This window comes from Bos indicus x Bos taurus, chromosome 16 (assembly GCF_003369695.1).
Source record: "Bos indicus x Bos taurus breed Angus x Brahman F1 hybrid chromosome 16, Bos_hybrid_MaternalHap_v2.0, whole genome shotgun sequence".
In the NCBI taxonomy this organism is placed as follows: Eukaryota; Metazoa; Chordata; class Mammalia; order Artiodactyla; family Bovidae; genus Bos; species Bos indicus x Bos taurus.
The window spans coordinates 71960898-71978874 of record NC_040091.1 but is presented as its reverse complement, the minus strand read 5'-3'; the positions used below and the strand labels follow the sequence as shown (position 1 = coordinate 71978874).

General features: G+C 47.1%; 1 protein-coding gene across 7 annotated transcripts in view; it reads left to right on the top strand.

Moving 5' to 3' along the window:
• Positions 1-17977, top strand: part of HHAT (hedgehog acyltransferase) — a 354446-nt gene that overhangs the window by 288286 nt on the left and 48183 nt on the right. For all 7 annotated transcript variants that reach the window (XM_027565683.1, XM_027565682.1, XM_027565686.1 and 4 more), the window contains one exon: positions 8709-8853. In XM_027565683.1, coding sequence (XP_027421484.1) covers positions 8709-8853 — 145 coding nt within the window. The remainder of the gene's footprint in view (positions 1-8708; positions 8854-17977) is intronic.

Here is a 17977-nt window from a genome sequence, read left to right as displayed (position 1 = left end):
GGAAACGAACAGAGATCATTCTGTCATTTTTGAGATTGCATCCAAGTACTGCATTTCAGACTCTTGTTGACCATGATGGCTACTCCATTTCTTCTGAGGGATTCCTGCCCGCAGTAGTAGATATAATGGTCATCTGAGTTAAATTCACCCATTCCAGTCCATTTCAGTTCGCTGATTCCTAGAATGTCGACATTCACTCCTACCATCTCTTGTTTGACCACTTCCAATTTGCCTTGATTCATGGACCTGACATTCCAGGTTCCTATGCAATATTGCTCTTTACAGCATCGGACCTTGTTTCTATCACCAGTCACATCCACAGCTGGGTATTGTTTTTGCTTTGGCTCCATCCCTTCATTCTTTCTGGAGTTATTTCTCCACTGATCTCCAGTAGCATATTGGGCACCTACTGACCTGGGGAGTTCCTCTTTCAGTATCCTATCATTTTGCCTTTTCATACTGTTCATGGGGTTCTCAAGGCAAGAATACTGAAGTGGTTTGCCATTCCCTTCTCCAGCGGACCACATTCTGTCAGATCTCTCTACCATGACCCGCCCATCTTGGACTGCCCCACGGGCATGGCTTAGTTTCATTGAGTTAGACAAGGCTGTGGTCCTAGTGTGATTAGATTGACTAGTTTTCTGTGAGTATGGTTTCAGTGTGTTTGCCCTCTGATGCCCTCTTGCAACACCCACCATCTTACTTGGGTTTCTCTTACCTTGGGCGTGGGGTATCTCTTCACAGCTGCTCCAGCAAAGCGCAGCCAATACTCCTTACCTTGGACGAGGGGTATCTCCTCACCTCTACCCTTCCTCATAAGCAATGAAACAACCACCAAAGCACCTTGCATAGTGGAGGGTCAGAGTGCATGTGCTTCATGAAGTAGAGGGAGAAAGGTCAGAGGCCAGTGTGTCAGTTAAGAAAGAGACTTCTACAGAATCCAGAGCAGAGATGAAATACCCTGGATGTGGCCGTGGCTGTGCTCAGTCACGTCTGACTCTTTGTGACCCCATGGACTGTAGCCCACCAGGCTCCTCTGTTCATGGGATTTCCAGGCAAGGATACTGAAATGGATTGCCATTTCCTACTGCAGGGGACCTTCCCGACCCAGGGATTGAACCCACATCTCTTGCGTCTCCTGCATTGGTAGGCAGATTCTTTACTACTGAGTCACCTCGAAGGTGGGTAGTGGAAGAGTAGGAATACAGGGTGAGACAGTTTTGTCAGCCATTCCAGAACTTTTAGCAGGAACCTAGCCACTTAATATACGGCCCAAGCTTTCCGAGTGTGCCAGGAACCAGTTGTTCGCTTAGTTATTTGAGAGTCCTCTGAAATTCCTTCATGTGCTGCATGGATTTGGATCCCGAGTTATAGCCTCTTCTTTTTTTTTTTTTTTTAAACTCAGCTGGACATCCAAACTATGGAACAACTTAAATTGTTCTGTTTAAGCAAAACCGGCTTTGTCTTTACCACTGCAGTGACTCTGTCTCTCTCAGGAGCGTCCACTGCTAGTTCGATCTGAATTGAACTAGCAAACAGAGCTTAGAAAATTTAACTTCATTGAGCAGTGAATTTTTGATGCTCTGTACACACATAGGAAGGAAGTGTTACTTTCTGACTGCCTTCATGTTTATTTGGCTTGGCTATAGGATGGAGATGGGATAGTAAGGAAGTCAGGAAATTCTGGAACTTAGGTAAGGCAAAGGGAGAAACAGTTGTAAGATAATTATTGAGCACACACAGAGTCAGAGTGGGCCTTCAGTATACAGATTGAAATATAGGCCACGCTATCCTTCAGGTGTTGTTGGAGAAGGCTTTTGAGAGTCCTTTGGACTGCAAGGAGATCCAACCAGTCCATTCTGAAGATCAGCCCTGGGATTTCTTTGGAAGGAATGATGCTAAAGCTGAAACTCCAGTCCTTTGGCCACCTCATGTGAAGAGTTGACTCATTGGAAAGGACTCTGATGCTGGGAGGGATTGGGGGCAGGAGGAGAAGGGGACAACAGAGGATGAGATGGCTGCATGGCATCACCGACTTGATGGATGTAAGTCTGAGTGAACTCTGGGAGTTGGTGATGGACAGGGAGGCCTGGCGTGCTGCAATTCATGGGGTCGCAAAGAGTCAGACACGACTGAGCGACTGAACTGAACTGATCCTTCAGGAACTTACCATGCTGGTGGGAACATGAGAAAGAGGGGTAACTGGTAAAACACAGACAGTGGAAATGACCCAAGTGCCTTGAGAAAGGAAGCAAGGGGAGCAGTGTCCTGGCAGGTTGTAACAGAGATGGGCAGGAACCCTGGAATGACTTTGGGATTTAGGTCCTCCTAATCCTGAGCGTTTCGCTCTGGCCAGCGTTCTCTTTCACAGGACGCATCATTTTTCTTTTGCTGTCTCCGATCTCCTCTTTCTGGCCTGTGGGATGTCCACCCCTCGTTCGCCCTCCCTGGTGTGCAGTCTCCCCCTCTGCCATGTCCTTGTCCATCCTCTCTTACCCTCTGGTTAGTGTTTTTATTAGAAAATGAAAAACTTCAGTGATGATGTGGAAGAACTGTGTCCAGCTGCTCAAACCCACCCAGTTCCTTTTTTTAGCTTCTCCCCCACTTAAAAATAAATAGCATCAGGTCCCACTTGCCAAGCGTTTGTCACCGTCTCCAGCAGCCATTCCTCCTCCCCATCTGCTCCCCCAGATGCTTAGCCTGCCCCCTCCTCCTGTCTCAGCCCCATGTGTGGTCCCTCTGTGGACAAGTGTGGGGCCCACGGAGCACAGCAGCCCTCAGCCCCGATGCACCATCTGCCTCTCAGCCCCGTGGCCGTCTGAGCATCCATTCTGACCCAGATTCCATGGACTGCAGCCCCCCAGGCCCCAGTTTGTTTGCCTGGCCAGTCCTGTGATTGCCAGGGACAGGATGTTGACTGGAAAAGATAGACGAGTTGCCATGGAGATAAGAATAAACAGGCATGTTGCAGCAGGAACTGCAAACTTGAGTGACAGAAGTTTAGCTGGGCCCTAGGTTTCCTTTATTTGGGTTACATGCCTCACCTTTGGAATCAGTGTTTTAGACGGAAGTTTGGAGCCGCCACTGAACCGTCGTTAGAACGTTTCCGCCTGCCAGCTCTGTTGTTTCTTCTGTCAGAGACAGCGAGCTCGCCCAGAGGAACTGGAGGTCTGTCGTAGGCCTGTTACCCAGGGAAAGTGAAAGTATTAGTCGCTCAGTTGTGTCCGACTCTTTGGGACCCCATGGGCTGTATGTAGCCCACCAGGTTCCTCTGTCCATGGGGCTTTTCTAGGCAAGAATAATGGAGTGGATAGCCATTCCCTTCTCCATGGGATCTTCCTGACCCAGGGATTGAACCCGGGTCTCCCACATTGCAGGCAGATTCTTGACCAGCTGAGCCACAGAGAATGTACTTCTGGATGCCCTGAGGGGTTCACTGTATCCAGGCCCCAAGCCCACTACCCATTTTTGGGTCTGAAGAGTGGGTTGTATTGATGTTAACATGGAAAGAATCTGCCCCAGCCTGTCACCTCGGTCAGAGTCTCTACGGGAGAACTGGTCAACCTCATCGGGGAGCAAAGTGGCACCTTTCCGTGTACTCAGCCTCCAGTTCTTCCTCTGTGCTCCGGGTTTCGGGGCTCTGGGTGCGAGGAGGTTGGAACTAGTGGTACAACTTGTCTGAATGTGACTGAGGGGGCTCAGGAGGCCCCTCCTGTCTCTAATTTGATGCCAGATGGTAGAGAGGATCGGTTAGGGGGGCTGGCGCTGGGGTGTTGTGAAGGAATGCTTTTCCTGATCTGGGATGTATTTTTCTAGGCCCCAGGGAAAAGGAGGCACGTTTTTGGCATTGCTCCTAATTAGAGGGCTTCCCCGGTGGCTCAGTGGTAGAGTCCACCTACCAAGCAGGAGATGCAGGTTCGAGCCCTAGGACGGGAAGATCCCCCAGAGAAGGAAATGGCTGCCTCCAGTATTCTTGCCTGGGAAATGCCATGGACCGAGGAGCCTGGTGAGCAACGGTCCGTGGAGTCACAAAGAGTTGGACACAACTTAGCAATTAACAACAACAACCTAATTAGAGAACGGGGAGCTGCTGTGCCCCATGGCCCTCGAGAGAGGTTAGCTCAGTATTGAGTTAGAAGGAAACTTTTAACCCTTTCTCTAGGGGTCACTGTTGTCGCTTAGGTAGAACGATTCTGTGCCACTCGTTGCATTGTGTTTATGATCTTTGGCCCCTGCCTATCAAATGCCACAGTTACCTTTTGGCAATTGTGTTGTCCTTGGGATGACCAAAAATGTCCAGCAATTTCCAAACGTCCCCTGGGGAGCAGTGCCACTCCCAGTTTTATTTTTTTGCTGCCAGAATATTGGATGGACACAATCTCATCTATCCTCTGAGAAGAGACCATGACCAGATGGGGCTCTCTTTTGTCCTGATACATTTACGAAAATGAAACTCTGTTTACTAATCATTGCCTTATCTGATCAAGTTGGCAGTTCTTTACCAACATGATGGATTTTCATTGCACAATGTTTTTTTTCCCCTCCCGATTTAGTTTACAATTCCTCAACCTGAGTTCTCCTACCAAGGGAGTTGACAAGCACCTAAGCCATTCAGAAAACTAAGATTATGGCATCTGGTGCCATTGCTTCATGGCAAATAGATGGGGAAACAATGGAAACAATGACAGACTTAATTTTTTGAGGCTCCAAAATCACTGCAGATGGTGACTGCAGCCATGAAATTAAAAGATGCTTGCTCCTTGGAAGAAAAGTTATGACCAACCTAGACTGTATATTAAAAAGTAGAGACATTACTTTGCTAACAAAGGTCCATCTAGTCTAAAGCTATGTTTTTTCCAATAGTCATGTATGGATGTGAGAGTTGGACTATAATGAAAGCTGAGCACTGAAGAATTGATTTTTGAACTGTGGTGCTGGAAAAGACTCTTGAGAGTCCCTTGGACTGCAGAGAGATCCAACCAGTCCATCCTAAAGGAGATCAGTCCTGGGTGTTCACTGGAAGGACTGATGCTGATGCTGAAACTCTAATACTTTGGCCACCTGATGGGAAGAACTGACTCATTAGAAAAGACCCTGATGCTAGGAAAGATTGAAGGCAGGAGGAGAAGGGGACGACAGAGGATGAGATGGTTGGATGGCATCACTGACTCAATGGACATGAGTTTGAGTAGGCTCCGGCAGTTGGTGATGGACAGGGAAGCCTGGCATGCTGCAGTCCACACGACTGAGCAACTGAACTGAAGCCAGGAGGATGGGTGACTAACCTGTGAGGCTTGACCCTGCACATGGACCTAACATCCCAGAGGATATGAAGGATCACAGGGGTGATGACAGTAGTCACCACAGGACTTCAGGGGAGAGTGTGCAAAAGGAAAGAAGTGCTTAAAGTGGAAACTTTGACCCTGAGGGTCCCAGGGACTCAGAAAGTTGTATTTATTGATGGAGCTGGCTGGGCCAAGGGAGTATACCCTTCCAGCCTTAACCAGATGGCATTTTTGCTTCTGGAAACCTTGAATATGGTACTCAATCCCTAGGGTTCTTGAAAACCAGTGGCAAATGCCAGATGGTGCCCAAGATAGAAAGAAATCCCCGATGTCAAATCTATCACCTTCCCCAGTGTGTCCAGGGAACCTGAAGAGGGAAGACGGGATGCAGCCAAGACTTGCATCCCCTTCGCTGTTAATTATTACCCTCCTGTGGGTCATCCGGACAGGTTCTCTTTTTCCTTCCTTCTGGCCTGTCATTCTGCCCTCCCAGTGATTCACCATGAGGAGATGCAGTGTTCTGTCAAGTGTGCTTCTTGTTGGCAGGGCTAATTTTGTCAGTTCAGAGGATGGGGCTTTTAGTTAAAATTAGGTTTTTGGCTTTTCTGTATCATCATCTATTTTGTCTGCCACCCGCGTGCCCCGGGGGTAATTAAGAATTGCCTGTGAGCATCTTCATTTCTCCTTAAGTCTTTCTAGCTTATTGGTTCCAACAGCCCATGCTTTTAACATTCTTGTTAGTTTTCTAAAATAAATGAACTATTTCTAAAGATTGAATTGTAGTGTGTCACTTCAGATTTTGCATCTTCCCTCTTGTCTCTGAGATCAGAGGCTCCTTTGCATTTGCTATTATTCTGAGTTTTGTTTTTCCTAAGCAGAAAGAGGAACTTACTGAATCATGTAGCTGAGAGAGATACTGGGGTAATCAGAGAATCAAAGGAAGAGCCGTAGGAACCAGGGCCTCAGGTGCTGGAAAGAGGATCCCTGTGTGTCCAGCACTCACTCACCTTGGCACCTCTTCCCTTGCTGTGTCTCCTGTCCCCCCAACTTCTGTCTCCTGCCCCCCAACTGTGCATCTCACCACACCCTGACCCTGGCCAGTACCAGGTAACCTGGCAGGTGACCAGGTAACCTGGTTGCTAAACACAGCCCCGTTTAGCAACCCAAGGCAAGGGGTATTTTCCTCGCTCGTTATCTCTGTGTTGATTATTTAATATTTGTTACCATTTCCCACAAAAGGAGAACCACTTTGAGCTTTAACCAGGCAACTTGTGCCCTTCTGTAATTGACATTAAGAGGGGAAAGATCAGTAGGGTCTTTGAATTCCCATAACAGGATATGAAGTTGGGGAAGCCTGATGGGGTTTAAACAGAAGTTCCTCATGTTCCTTAGACATCAGCTGTGTTATCAATAGTGCCTGTACTGGAATTATTTGGGCACATTTATGTGGATTATAGCCACCCATATTTTCTTGATCTATTTTAGATTTTCCCCCTTTCTCCCCTCTTCCTCTTACCCTGCCTTCTCAGTCACTGCTAACTGAGTCAGTAACACTCAGGAAGTATCTTCCTCTGCTCAGAAATGTGGAAACTGGAAGATTAATGTCTCCTCATTCTCAGAGGTTCTGCTTTCTTTTAAAGAAGAAGTCGTGTCTGACTCTTTGCAACCCCATAGACTATACATGGAATTCTCCAGGCCAGAATATTGGTCTGGGTAGCCTTTCCCTTCCCCAGAGGATCTTCCCAACCCAGGGATTGAACCCAGGTCTCCTGCATTACAGGCAGATTCTTTACCAACTAAGCTATCAGGGAAGCCCTCTCAGAGGTTAAAAGTGCTGAATTACATGCGTCATCTCCATTTCTCCTTCATTACCAGTTTCTATGCTCTGTAGTTATCTCTAATCTGGTCCTGTTTGACAGCATCCACTGTACTTGCTTGTGGCCTCTTAGAGTAGGGGAGAGACTAGAGGTCATCTTGTCTGGTGGCCTCTAACCAGGGGCATGTCAGCACCGCTTGAGAGCTTTCCAGAACAACCAGGGGCAGGCAAACAACTTAGTCAATGCCTGCTGTACAACTTATCTATGGGAATGCCACACCTCTCACATATGGTGGCAGCAAAACCATGCTCCAAAATGATGCTGGAGGAGAGAGCCATGAATGGGGAGCCATAAGGGAGCAGGTATATCTGAGCATGCAGACCAGACCTGTGACTGGCAGGAGAGAAACGGGCAGGGATCAGGAATTCATTTCTCAGCACTTTTCAGAGGATACTGATCGGGGCTTTCAGAATAGCCACAGGTGATCCTCAGCAGGGTCACCAGGAATAAGTGGTTCCTGCTGGAGACTCACGCTCTGGCTTAGTCCTTTTGCCTGCTATAGATTTGGGCAATTTAGAATTTTGTTTGCCACTGGAGCACAGCTGAAATCAAATGCAAGTGACCCCAGAGATGGGCAGGCTTCAGGAATGTGTTCAGGAACAATCTCTGGAACCCTTGCTCCCTCTCTGTGTCTCTGGCTTAGGCTGTGGTATTTGTCAGAAACCCTGGGTTGTGCTCCACCTGGTTCTCATTCTAAATCTGCAGTCCTGAAGGACACTCCCTGTGCACGTGCTGCTGGGGCTCAAACATGCCAGGCACGTCACAGTGATCTCACTCAGTAGGGTACCAGAAAGATGAACCCTGAAGAATAAAGGCTTTGTTTACTTTATGAAATCCCTGAGAAAATATTAAAAGGGGCGGGGGAAGTGCAGTGAAGACCTGGGATGGATGAGCAGAACTCTTTACCATCATTGCTGGAAAACGTCTCTCCAGTTCCTGCGTATTTCCAGTGCTGGCATTAGACACGATTCTCTCATACTCCGACAAGTTCACTGTCAATGGGTCTGGCACCCTGAACTCTGATTCCAGAAATGGGGTTGGCTTGTTCTGATTCTGCTGCATGCTCTTAGTGGGGTTCCTCCTTAATAGTGGGTCAGATTTATGGGGCAGGGGCTTCCCAGGGTCTGGTTAACTCCCTCAGAAGATCGCCCTCATCTTGACTCATCACATGGCATTGTTCTTGTTGTCATGGAGAGCAGTTTAAACAGTTCTTGTACCTATAGATTTAATGTGTAGGAAACGTGTGGAGCCATTTCAGCTGGATCCGAAACAACTAGGTTTGGTGTTTGTGTTACACGTGTCAGGAGGAAGCCCATTTTGGCAGTAGGAAGCAACTCGGGAGTGTGTCACTGCGTTCCTTAGACCAGAATGAGCATCTTGCAGAAATAGTAATTTTTCAAAAAAAAAAAAAAAAGCTGTTTAAATAACAATCTACCTCAGGCTCTAGAAGGAGGCATCCTGAGCTGGTAACAGAAAGACTGCGTGACGTCTCAGCCCGATTTTTTCTACCCTTGTGATGAGATGCCTTCTCGCCTTTTTCCCCCAGGCCCAGTTCCTCTCCCCAGGAGCTCGCCGGCGATTGCATGCTGCTCTTGCCTCTTGTTCCACCTCCATGCTGATTCTGTCCAACCTGGTGTTTCTTGGGGGCAGTCAAGTCGGGGAAATCTACTGGGATAGGATCTTCATACAAGGTAAGTTGCTGTTCTCAGACAGCTTCTTGTTTTCCGCATTTATGCAGTCGGTATCACGTGTGGGGCAGGCGGAGGCATTCCTTGCCTTGTTCACGGTGTGTGACCTGTAAAAACACCAGCCAGGGCAAAGTCCTGGGTTTAGCTGTGGCTTTAGCTGTCCTCTGTTTTGATGTACCTCTTGTCTGCTATGCTGATACTTAACTTCGAGATGGACCATCCAACTCTCTCAAAATCTTTCTCTGCTGCTAGGTCATGTCTCCAATTTAAACATTTTTCCTAATCTTCCCTACTGTCTGTAGATCAGCCTTCATTATACTGAAGAGTTTGACTTTGTTCCACTGACTACTCTGAAAGTCCTACCAGGAGAATGTTCTAGAAGCCCCTTTGTGGTCTCCTGCTGCTGTGGGCACAGTGCCTGGCTGGCCACACCTCTTCGTTGTGGATCTTTTTGTCTGGACACTGGTTTGCCGGCACCAGCAGCCAGCCTCACATTTAATGAACATGTGTTCAGTGTTCATATATGTCTCCATGTCCACAGCACCATCACACCTGCAGCAGGTAAAGTGCTAGTTGGTGGGCATTATTGTGAAAAGATTGCATTAATAGTTGATCATCCTTTATTTGTGTTCACCCTCTCCTTTGGGCTAAAGCCGAGCGTTGCATCACTCCCTGAAAAGACCTGGAAGAATAGGAACAACTCACGGAGCACATTACTCAGCCAGTTCACTGTGTGTTCAGAGCCAAGATCCCTTGTTCTCTTGCCCTGACCAGTGACATGGTTTTGTGCTTTTGGTTTGGCAAGTTTTGCCAAGTGGTGATGACGTGACCCGGTCATGGCTAGGGTGTTATCTCCACATCTGGGTCCCCAGTGAGCCAGTGATGCTTTTCACATCAGAAATAACCAGACACAGCTGCATGGTCCCAGGGTGCCAGGCCATGTGTGTAAACTGTGGCGGGCTTGGGTGAGCCAGGCTCAGAGGGACCAGGAGAGAGCCCTGTTGGGCTTTCATCTTGTTACCTCCGTACCCCTTTGATCTCGCCCTCAGAGAAATGTTTTTGCTGATAGTTCTTGAAAAGACCAGGTAATTTGTATGTGGAAGCCGTCCTTGAATGAAGATGGGAGGTAATGGGGCACAGAGGACCAAAAGATAAAAAACCCTCCTCGAGGTGGGCGACAGAGCTGCTGACTCTTCCTGCCTCCTCCCACCATGCCTAGCACAGTGCAGAGACCACGATGACTCTGAAAATGCTGCCTCGGGCTTTGCTGGTCACCTGAGCCAGAAGGCTCTAATCTTGGCTTCAGTAAATAAACACTCCAAGTGTTTGCTGCTTGCAAGGCTCTGAGGAGACAAGGGTGGAAGAAGCACAAATGTGGGAGCCGGACGTGCAAATAGATACGTGTCCGTAGAGTCAGATCACCGCTGGGCCAAATGCATGAGGGACTGCTGGAGGTTGCAGAGTGGAGGGCTGACCTTCCCGTGGAGATTGAGCCTCACAGAGGAGGGGACATTTGGACTGGAGTTTTGAACAGTAAGTCAGAACTTACCAGATAAAGAAGGCAGGTATGTGGGGGTAATTAACGGTAGGGGCTTTGTCAGATCACCCCAAACTCTCAGTAATTTTTTCCCCATAGAAGTTTATTCCTTCAGCAGTTCAGTGAGGGTCCGGAGACTCTTTCTAAGCAGTGACTTCAGGACCTAGACTGTTTTTATTCTGATTCTTCACCTTCTTGTTCTGGCATCATGGTGGCGATGAGAACACGGAGCGGGTGGTGTCACCAGGTACTAAATACCCCCACCGAAAGTGACACTAGCCATCTCTGCTCACCTTCCTTTGGCCAGAACCAGTCATGTGATGACCCCCCTCCTCCACCGCCAGGTGCAGCAGGAAGACGTGGGGGAGCGCACAGGTATAGTGGACTGTGGCATGGCAGGACAGGGCGCACGAGACAAGCTCTGGAGGTACCCAAGAGGCAGTTAAAAATGTGAGCTGGCGTAGGGGAGGAGGGGGGCACAGAACCACTGCGACGTGGGAGACAGGGCATGAAAGTGGCGGGTGAGGCCATGGGAGTGAATACAGTTTGCCAAGGAGCATGCCCAGAGTGAGAAGAGACTAAGTGGGTGGTAAAACCTGGGAATGCTGGCCTTTGAAGGGACAAAGAGGTAGTAGCGATAAGATGTTTATCCTCTTTCTCAAAGGCATGAAGATCAAAGCACAATTTGTCCTGTCCCCCCAGGAGCTAATACCAGGCACATTGGGGAGCGGGTGTCAGGGCTCTGAAATACCTGGTCTGCTTCTGGTTTGTGGCTCCTATTGTGATCTGCAACTGGATCTCTCTGTGTCCTCCTTGGAGCTGGGCACTAGAGTCCCAGGGGAATGCTTCTCTGAATCTGGAGGGCTCTAGATCCATTCCTGTCTGGGCTTTGAGGCCACGGAAGCTCAGCTCAGAAGGCATCGTCTGTGTCAGAGATTGTTCACATCAGCATGGCCCCATCCCAGCTAGTCTGTCCCATGGGTACCCTCAGTAAGGGTAGGTTTCTTGGAGTTTTGGCAATTACAATCCTTGGTGTCCCACTGTGGATCTTTTGTCCCCAAGTGATTGAATTTAGATATCTCTTGGAGGAATGTGAACCAGATGGTGCCAAACCCACTATCCTTGAGAAGTCTGGATTTCTTTTCATAATGAATCTGATTGACCTGATAGAAGATCAGTATGAATATTCATGTTTTGGTACAACAAAGTATTCATGCGTTTATAGGATGCTTCCTCAGACTCTGCTGGGGATATCATGTTAGTTTTCTTAAAAAAAAAAAATCTGAATTCTGAAACTCATCTGGCCCTAAAGGTTTCAGATGAGGGACTGTCGAGCTGTACCTGAAGCTGCTGATGGATGAGCCAGGACTTCAACATCCTAGTTGTCTTTGGCTGCTTCTTTTGGCCACGTGATCAGGACCTGTTTTTCCAAGACCCATCTCTATACATTGAGGAAAAAGGGACAAAGCGAGTGAGGAGAGGTCTCTTTGTAGAGAATGGAGAGCAGTTAAGCTCAGTCTTTAGATTTCCAGGTTTCATGGGGAGGTAGCCCTTCCGCCAGGGGTAATCACCCTGGGCCCTCTGTGCCTTGATGGGCTGGGACTTGCTGAGACAGAGAGGAACGGTCCTCCACCTCCTCCCAAGGTGCTCAAGGGGCATGGGGATCTTGGAGGAGGTTCCCAGTGTCACTCAGTGAATGGGATGTGGATGCATACGCGTCTTCGAGGACAGCCTCATTCATTCTCAGAAGCCTTTGCCCAGGATCACTGATGTCTCTAGAAGTATCTCATGATTAGCCTGGAGGAGCTGTCTTAAGGTCGGTATCTCCAGCTCCAGTTCACTGCTTTAGACACGGATTTGTTTGCCTTAAGCTACGAAGCTTGTTTTAGTAAATACCTAAATATTTGGCTTACGTAAAGAGCTCTCTCCTGATCTCTACACTGTTGGTGATGTGAGGCTATTAAAAGCAGACCCTTCCCTTTTTGCTGTGCACACTGCCCTGCTGTCCTTAAAAGTGGGCAGTGCCAGCCACGGGATAGAAATGCTGACTGACCCTCTAGGGGTCTCCTGCATGTCACACACAAGCCATCTGTATCAGTGTTATCTGTGGTGTGGAGATTGGAAAAGTGATGTTCAGTTAATTCAGTGGAGAATAAAGATACCATATCTTTGCCTTCAAAGAAAATCCTCCAACCTTTACTGTTGAAATTTACTTCAAGCAGCTTGAGGAATGTGAATATTTAAGCCTATTTTATATGTATTTACAGGGACTTAGCTGTGTTTAGGGTTCTGAAAAACTGTGGCTGAGGATTTGGTCCCTGAGCCTGCTATAGAAGGGACCCTGCCGTGTCATGCTTTGCAGAGGCAAACTTCAGTGGCTCTGAAAAGCATTTGTTGATGGCAGAAGCTTTCCCATGTCTGTCTTAAGTCCTTGATATTGAAGTGTAAGTTGATTTCTTGAACAAGTAGTTGATGACTACTCTGTAACTCAAGGAGAAGGCAATGGCAACCCACTCCAGTGCTCTTGCCTGGCAAATCCCATGGACAGAGGAACCTGGTAGGCTGCAGTCCATGGGGTCACTAGGAGTTGGACACAACTGAGCAACTTCACTTTCACTTTTCACTTTTATGCATTGGAGGAGGAAATGGCAACCCACTCCAGTATTCTTGCCTGGAGAACCCCGGGGACGGCGGAGCCTGGTGGGCTGCCATCTGTGGGGTTGCACAGAGTTGGACACGACTGATGCGACTTAGCAGCAGCAGCTGTAACTCAAAAGTATCATTGTATTACAACTCCAGATCTGTGAGACCATAAACCAACTGTGGTCTTAAGCATCCCAGCAGTGCTTTGTCATCTGGACACAGTGAGGAGGAAAGGCAGCCAATAGGGATGGGTATTTAGAAAAGAGCTGGATTTAGAAAAGGCAGAGGAAGCAGAGATCAAATTGCCAACATTTGTTGGATCATAGAAAAAGCAAGAGAATTCCAGAAAAACATCTACTTCTGCTTTATTGATTACACCAAAGCCTTTGACTCTGTAGATCACAACAAACTGTGGAAAATTCTTCAGGAGATGGGAATACCAGACCACCTGACCTGCCTCCTGAGAAATCAGTATGCAGGTCAAGAAGCAATAGTTAGAACCAGACATGGAACAACAGACTGGTTCCAAATTGGGAAAGGAGTACATCAAGGCTGTATATTGTCACCTTGCTTATTTAACCTCTATGAAGAGTACATCATGAGAAATGCCAGACTGGATGAAGCACAAACTGGTACCAAGATTTCTGGGAGAAATACCAGTAACCTTAGATATGTAGATGACACCACCCTTATGGCAGAAAGTGAAGAAGAACTAAAGAGCCTCTTGATGAAAGTGAAAGAGGAGAGTTAAAAAGCTGGCTTAAAACTCAACATTGAAAAAACTAAGATCATGGCATCCAGTCCCGTCACTTCATGGCAAATAGATGGGGAAACAACGGAAACAGTGAGAGACTTTATTTTCTTGGGCTCCAAAATCACTGCAGATGGTGACTGTAGCCATGAAGTTGAAAGACACTTGCTCCTTGGAAGAAAAGTTATGACCAACCTAGACAGCATATTAAAAAGCAGAGACATTACTTTGTCAACAAAGGTCCGTCTGGTCAAAGCTATGGTTTTTCCAGTAGTCATGTATGGATGTGAGAGTTGGACTATAAAGAAAGCTGAGCACCAAAGAATTGATGTTTTTGAACTGTGGTATTGGAGAAGTCTCTTGAGAGTCCCTTGGACTGCAAGGAGATCCAACCAGTCAATCCTAAAAGAGATCAGTCCTGGGTGTTCATTGGAAGGACTGATGCTGAAGCTGAAACTCCAATACTTTGGCCACCTGACGCGAAGAACTGACTCATTGGAAAAGACCCTGATGCTGGGAAAGATTGAAAGCAGGAGAAGGGGACAACAGAGGATGAGATGGTTGGATGGCATCACTGACTCCATGGACATGAGTTTGAACAAGCTCCAGGAGTTGATGATGGACAAGGAAGCCTGGTGTGCTGCAGTCCTGGGGTTGCAAAGAGTTGAACATGACTGAATGACTGAATTAGAACTAGGGATAGGGATGGTTATGTACTGGCAATCCATCTGGCCTAAGGGCACTGGGAGCTTTATAGTGTCATCTGGGTGCAGAGTTGTTTTCCTTTTGAAAAATCCATCTACTCCTGTCAACAGAAGACATGAATTTTATTTAAAAAAAAAAAAGGCAGGGGGGCTAATCATTTCCTAATTGTGGAGCCATGGATTCCGCGTTTGTTGGAGGTGGTAGAGACCTGGCTTCCATCAACCATTCTTCTGCCTAACTACACACACACGTGTCTTACAGTACATATAACACACACACATGTAACGCATATACATACACACATGTAACACACACACACACACACACACTTCCCCTCTTTCTTGTTGTCTGATCTAGGTTGGCAAACTCCATCTCAGCACTTAGCTCCTGAGGGTCCCCTGTACCAAGGCAAGGAAAATTTGGTTGTTTTCCCTCCAGATTGCAATGAGAGATGAGCTAGTAATTTTCTTAGACAGGTCAGAACCTTTACACTCTGCATATTTGCTTGCTGTCTCTAGCAGAGAAAAGGGATGGTGTATTTTCTTCATGATTACTAGCTTGTCCAAGGTGTTTATTCATCTCCCAGCTCAAATGGCTCTGGACAGGCATTTCATTTAAAGCCAAGTTGGGATATTGCACTGGAAATTCCAGAAGGTGGTGGTTAAAGAAAAACTCATTCCCCTCACATCTTATTACATTTTTGGGACTGAAATTTCATCTTTGATGTGAGAAGATAGAGGGCACATGTCACTCACTGTCTCAGGCATCTTCTTTGTGTTGACTTATTTCATCCTCTTCACTAGCCCTGCTCTTAGCATGGAGTTTTCATTGCTCTGACTGATTCTGCTTCTGCCCTACTGGATCTTATGCAATTTCCTGAAGAATCTGAGGAACAAGAGCTTCCCACCCATTGTATTGGTGGTGAAGTCAACATGTTGATATAGATTAAGCAGTTTATCCGTGGGTTGCCCACTGGTCCATTACGGGCCCTTGGAATTTGGATTTCAAGACCTTCAGATGCTTTTGTTTCTTCTTTCATCTTTGCCGCGTGGTCACCCAGATGTTGTGGGCATCATCTTTCCTAAAAGCATTTCAGGCCAGGACACTAGGCATAGGGCGTGAGGAATAGAGAGTGGGAGTTCTTATCCAGAAGCGCACCTGGAATTATGGGAAAGCTGAGAGAATTTCTATTAGGATATCTTGAAGGGAGTTTGAATCATTGTTCATCCAAGTCCTACTTTCTGTGAGGTCATGTGACACTTTTTCCTGTTAACTAGGAGTTTTTGTGAATTCATTTGAAAAGAGTTTTATGGAATTTGTGGACATTTTAAAGTGTCTTTAGATAGAATATCAAGTGAAGACTAGTATGGTTAGGCACAGTTCATTGAATAGAAAGAAAATTTTGATTCTTACTGGTTTGAAGCCTCTACCTCTCATTGGCCCCCAGTTATTTATATGCAGTGTGAGATCCACATGCACATTACAGTAAGATCATTATGTATACACTTTCATACAATATTGTATGTCAGTTAAAGCTCAACAATTATATGTCAGTTATTTCTCAATAGAAAAAAGGCACATTACAAACATGGTAGTAGAATTAAACCAAAATAATTTTATAAAAATTTAAGTATGTCCCCTGTGACTTCTAACTAAATCTGATATGTACTTGATATATAAGAGGATATCTGTACCAGGATTCCCAAGTCTGTACTCTAAGGCCCACACCAGGAAGTCATGGGATTGCTGTGCAGGTGTGGTTTCTGAAATGAACACACATCCTGGAATTTATATGATTATTTTGTTTGCTTATTGCGATTACTGGTATACTACCAAAGGGGTGCAGAAATAGCTTAGCACCTGCCCTGCAGGCTGAGGATGGAAGGAGTGCTGCCCTGGCGGTCACAGGCACTGAGACGCTTTCACCTGATTTTCTCCTCAAGTCACCACTGAACAGTTTTTACAGTGTTAGAAATTAAGAATATTTAATTTGGAAATCAGTGACATTTTTGTAACGAAAGGCAGAATGTAGCGAGAGTCATCCTTATCAGGTGTCTCAGCTTCGGGAGCAAATCCTTTTGTGCGATAGAACCCGTCGCTGAATTTGTTTCTGTTTGCCAGTGTACCGGGCACTACCTGCTCTCATTATGCCAACACTCTTGTTCATTTCCTGTGGCCACTGTCACAAATGATTATGAACTTGCTGGCTTCAAAGAGCACAGTTTTATCTTCTTCTGTTCCTGAGGCTTCCCAGGTGGCTCTGGGGGTAAAGAACCCGCCTGCCAAGGCAGGAGACCAAAGACATGCAGGTTCGATCCCTGGGTCGGGAAGATCCCCAGGAGAAGGGCATGGCAATCCACTCCCTGCCTGGAGAATCCCATGGACGGAGGAGCCCCGTGGGCTACAGTCCATGGGGTCGTGAAGAGTCGGACATGACTGAAGTCACTTAGCACACATGCGCATTCTGGAGACCGGAAGTCTGAGATCAGGCTTGCTGTGCTAAAGTCAAGGCGTTGGCAAGACTGGTTCCTCTGGAAGCGCAAGGGGAGAGTTTGATTGCTTGAGTGCTGGAGGCCAGCTGCAACCCTTGCCTCATGTTCTGCTGCTGCTTCACACTCAGGTGTGTAGCGTCTTCAGATCTTCTCTGCATCCTTTCTGCTGCTCTCATCTCAGTGCCTGCCGTCTGACTCCTCCTGTGTCTCTTCCATAAGGACCCTTGTGATTATGAACTCCACCTGGATAATCGAGGATGATTGCCCCATTTCAGGATCCATCATGTGATCACACCTGCAGTGTCCCTGCAAAGCCCGGTAAGCTAACTCACGTGAGTTCCAGGGTTTGAGATGTGGCCTTCCTTGGAGGAGCCGTCCCTTCGCCTGCCACAGCACGATCCAGTAACAGTTGCTATTTCACAGAACGTCCCTTTTGCGGCACCACGGCAGTAGCTTTTTCCTCAGGAAATTTGATTATAAAATAGCAATTTGGATATGCTGCTAGTCTTATTAAAATACGAATCTGCCTGTAGAAAGAAACGATGCTTAATTTCACAGAAGTGCACATGTGAGATTTGTTGTCTTAAGGGCATTTAGAGAGCAGTATAGGGAAAAGCAGTGTAGGGAAAAGTTTTACTTGCTCAGCATTTGCTCCCCCTTCTTTGGGACCAAACCTTTCTCACCTCACTCTCAGTCTGCGTCAATCTGAGATCTAGGGGTTACCACGGGAGCTGGACTGGCCCATCCGTATGGTCCGTCTCCCCATGTGGTGCAGTTGGAGTTTTTGTTGGAAATTGTCAGGAAGGAGAAGCTCTCTTTCTTTTGTTGCAGAGCTGTCAGGATATTGGGCTGGAGCTGTTGGGAGCCCTCTTGCTGCCATCAAGGGAGAGCCAAGTAGAGAAGGAAGCCGACTTTGAGGACAGCAGAACTGATCTTTGGAAACTGTTTCAGAGATCATATTCCGAGACAAGCCACTGCAACATACTCTTAAGCACCCTA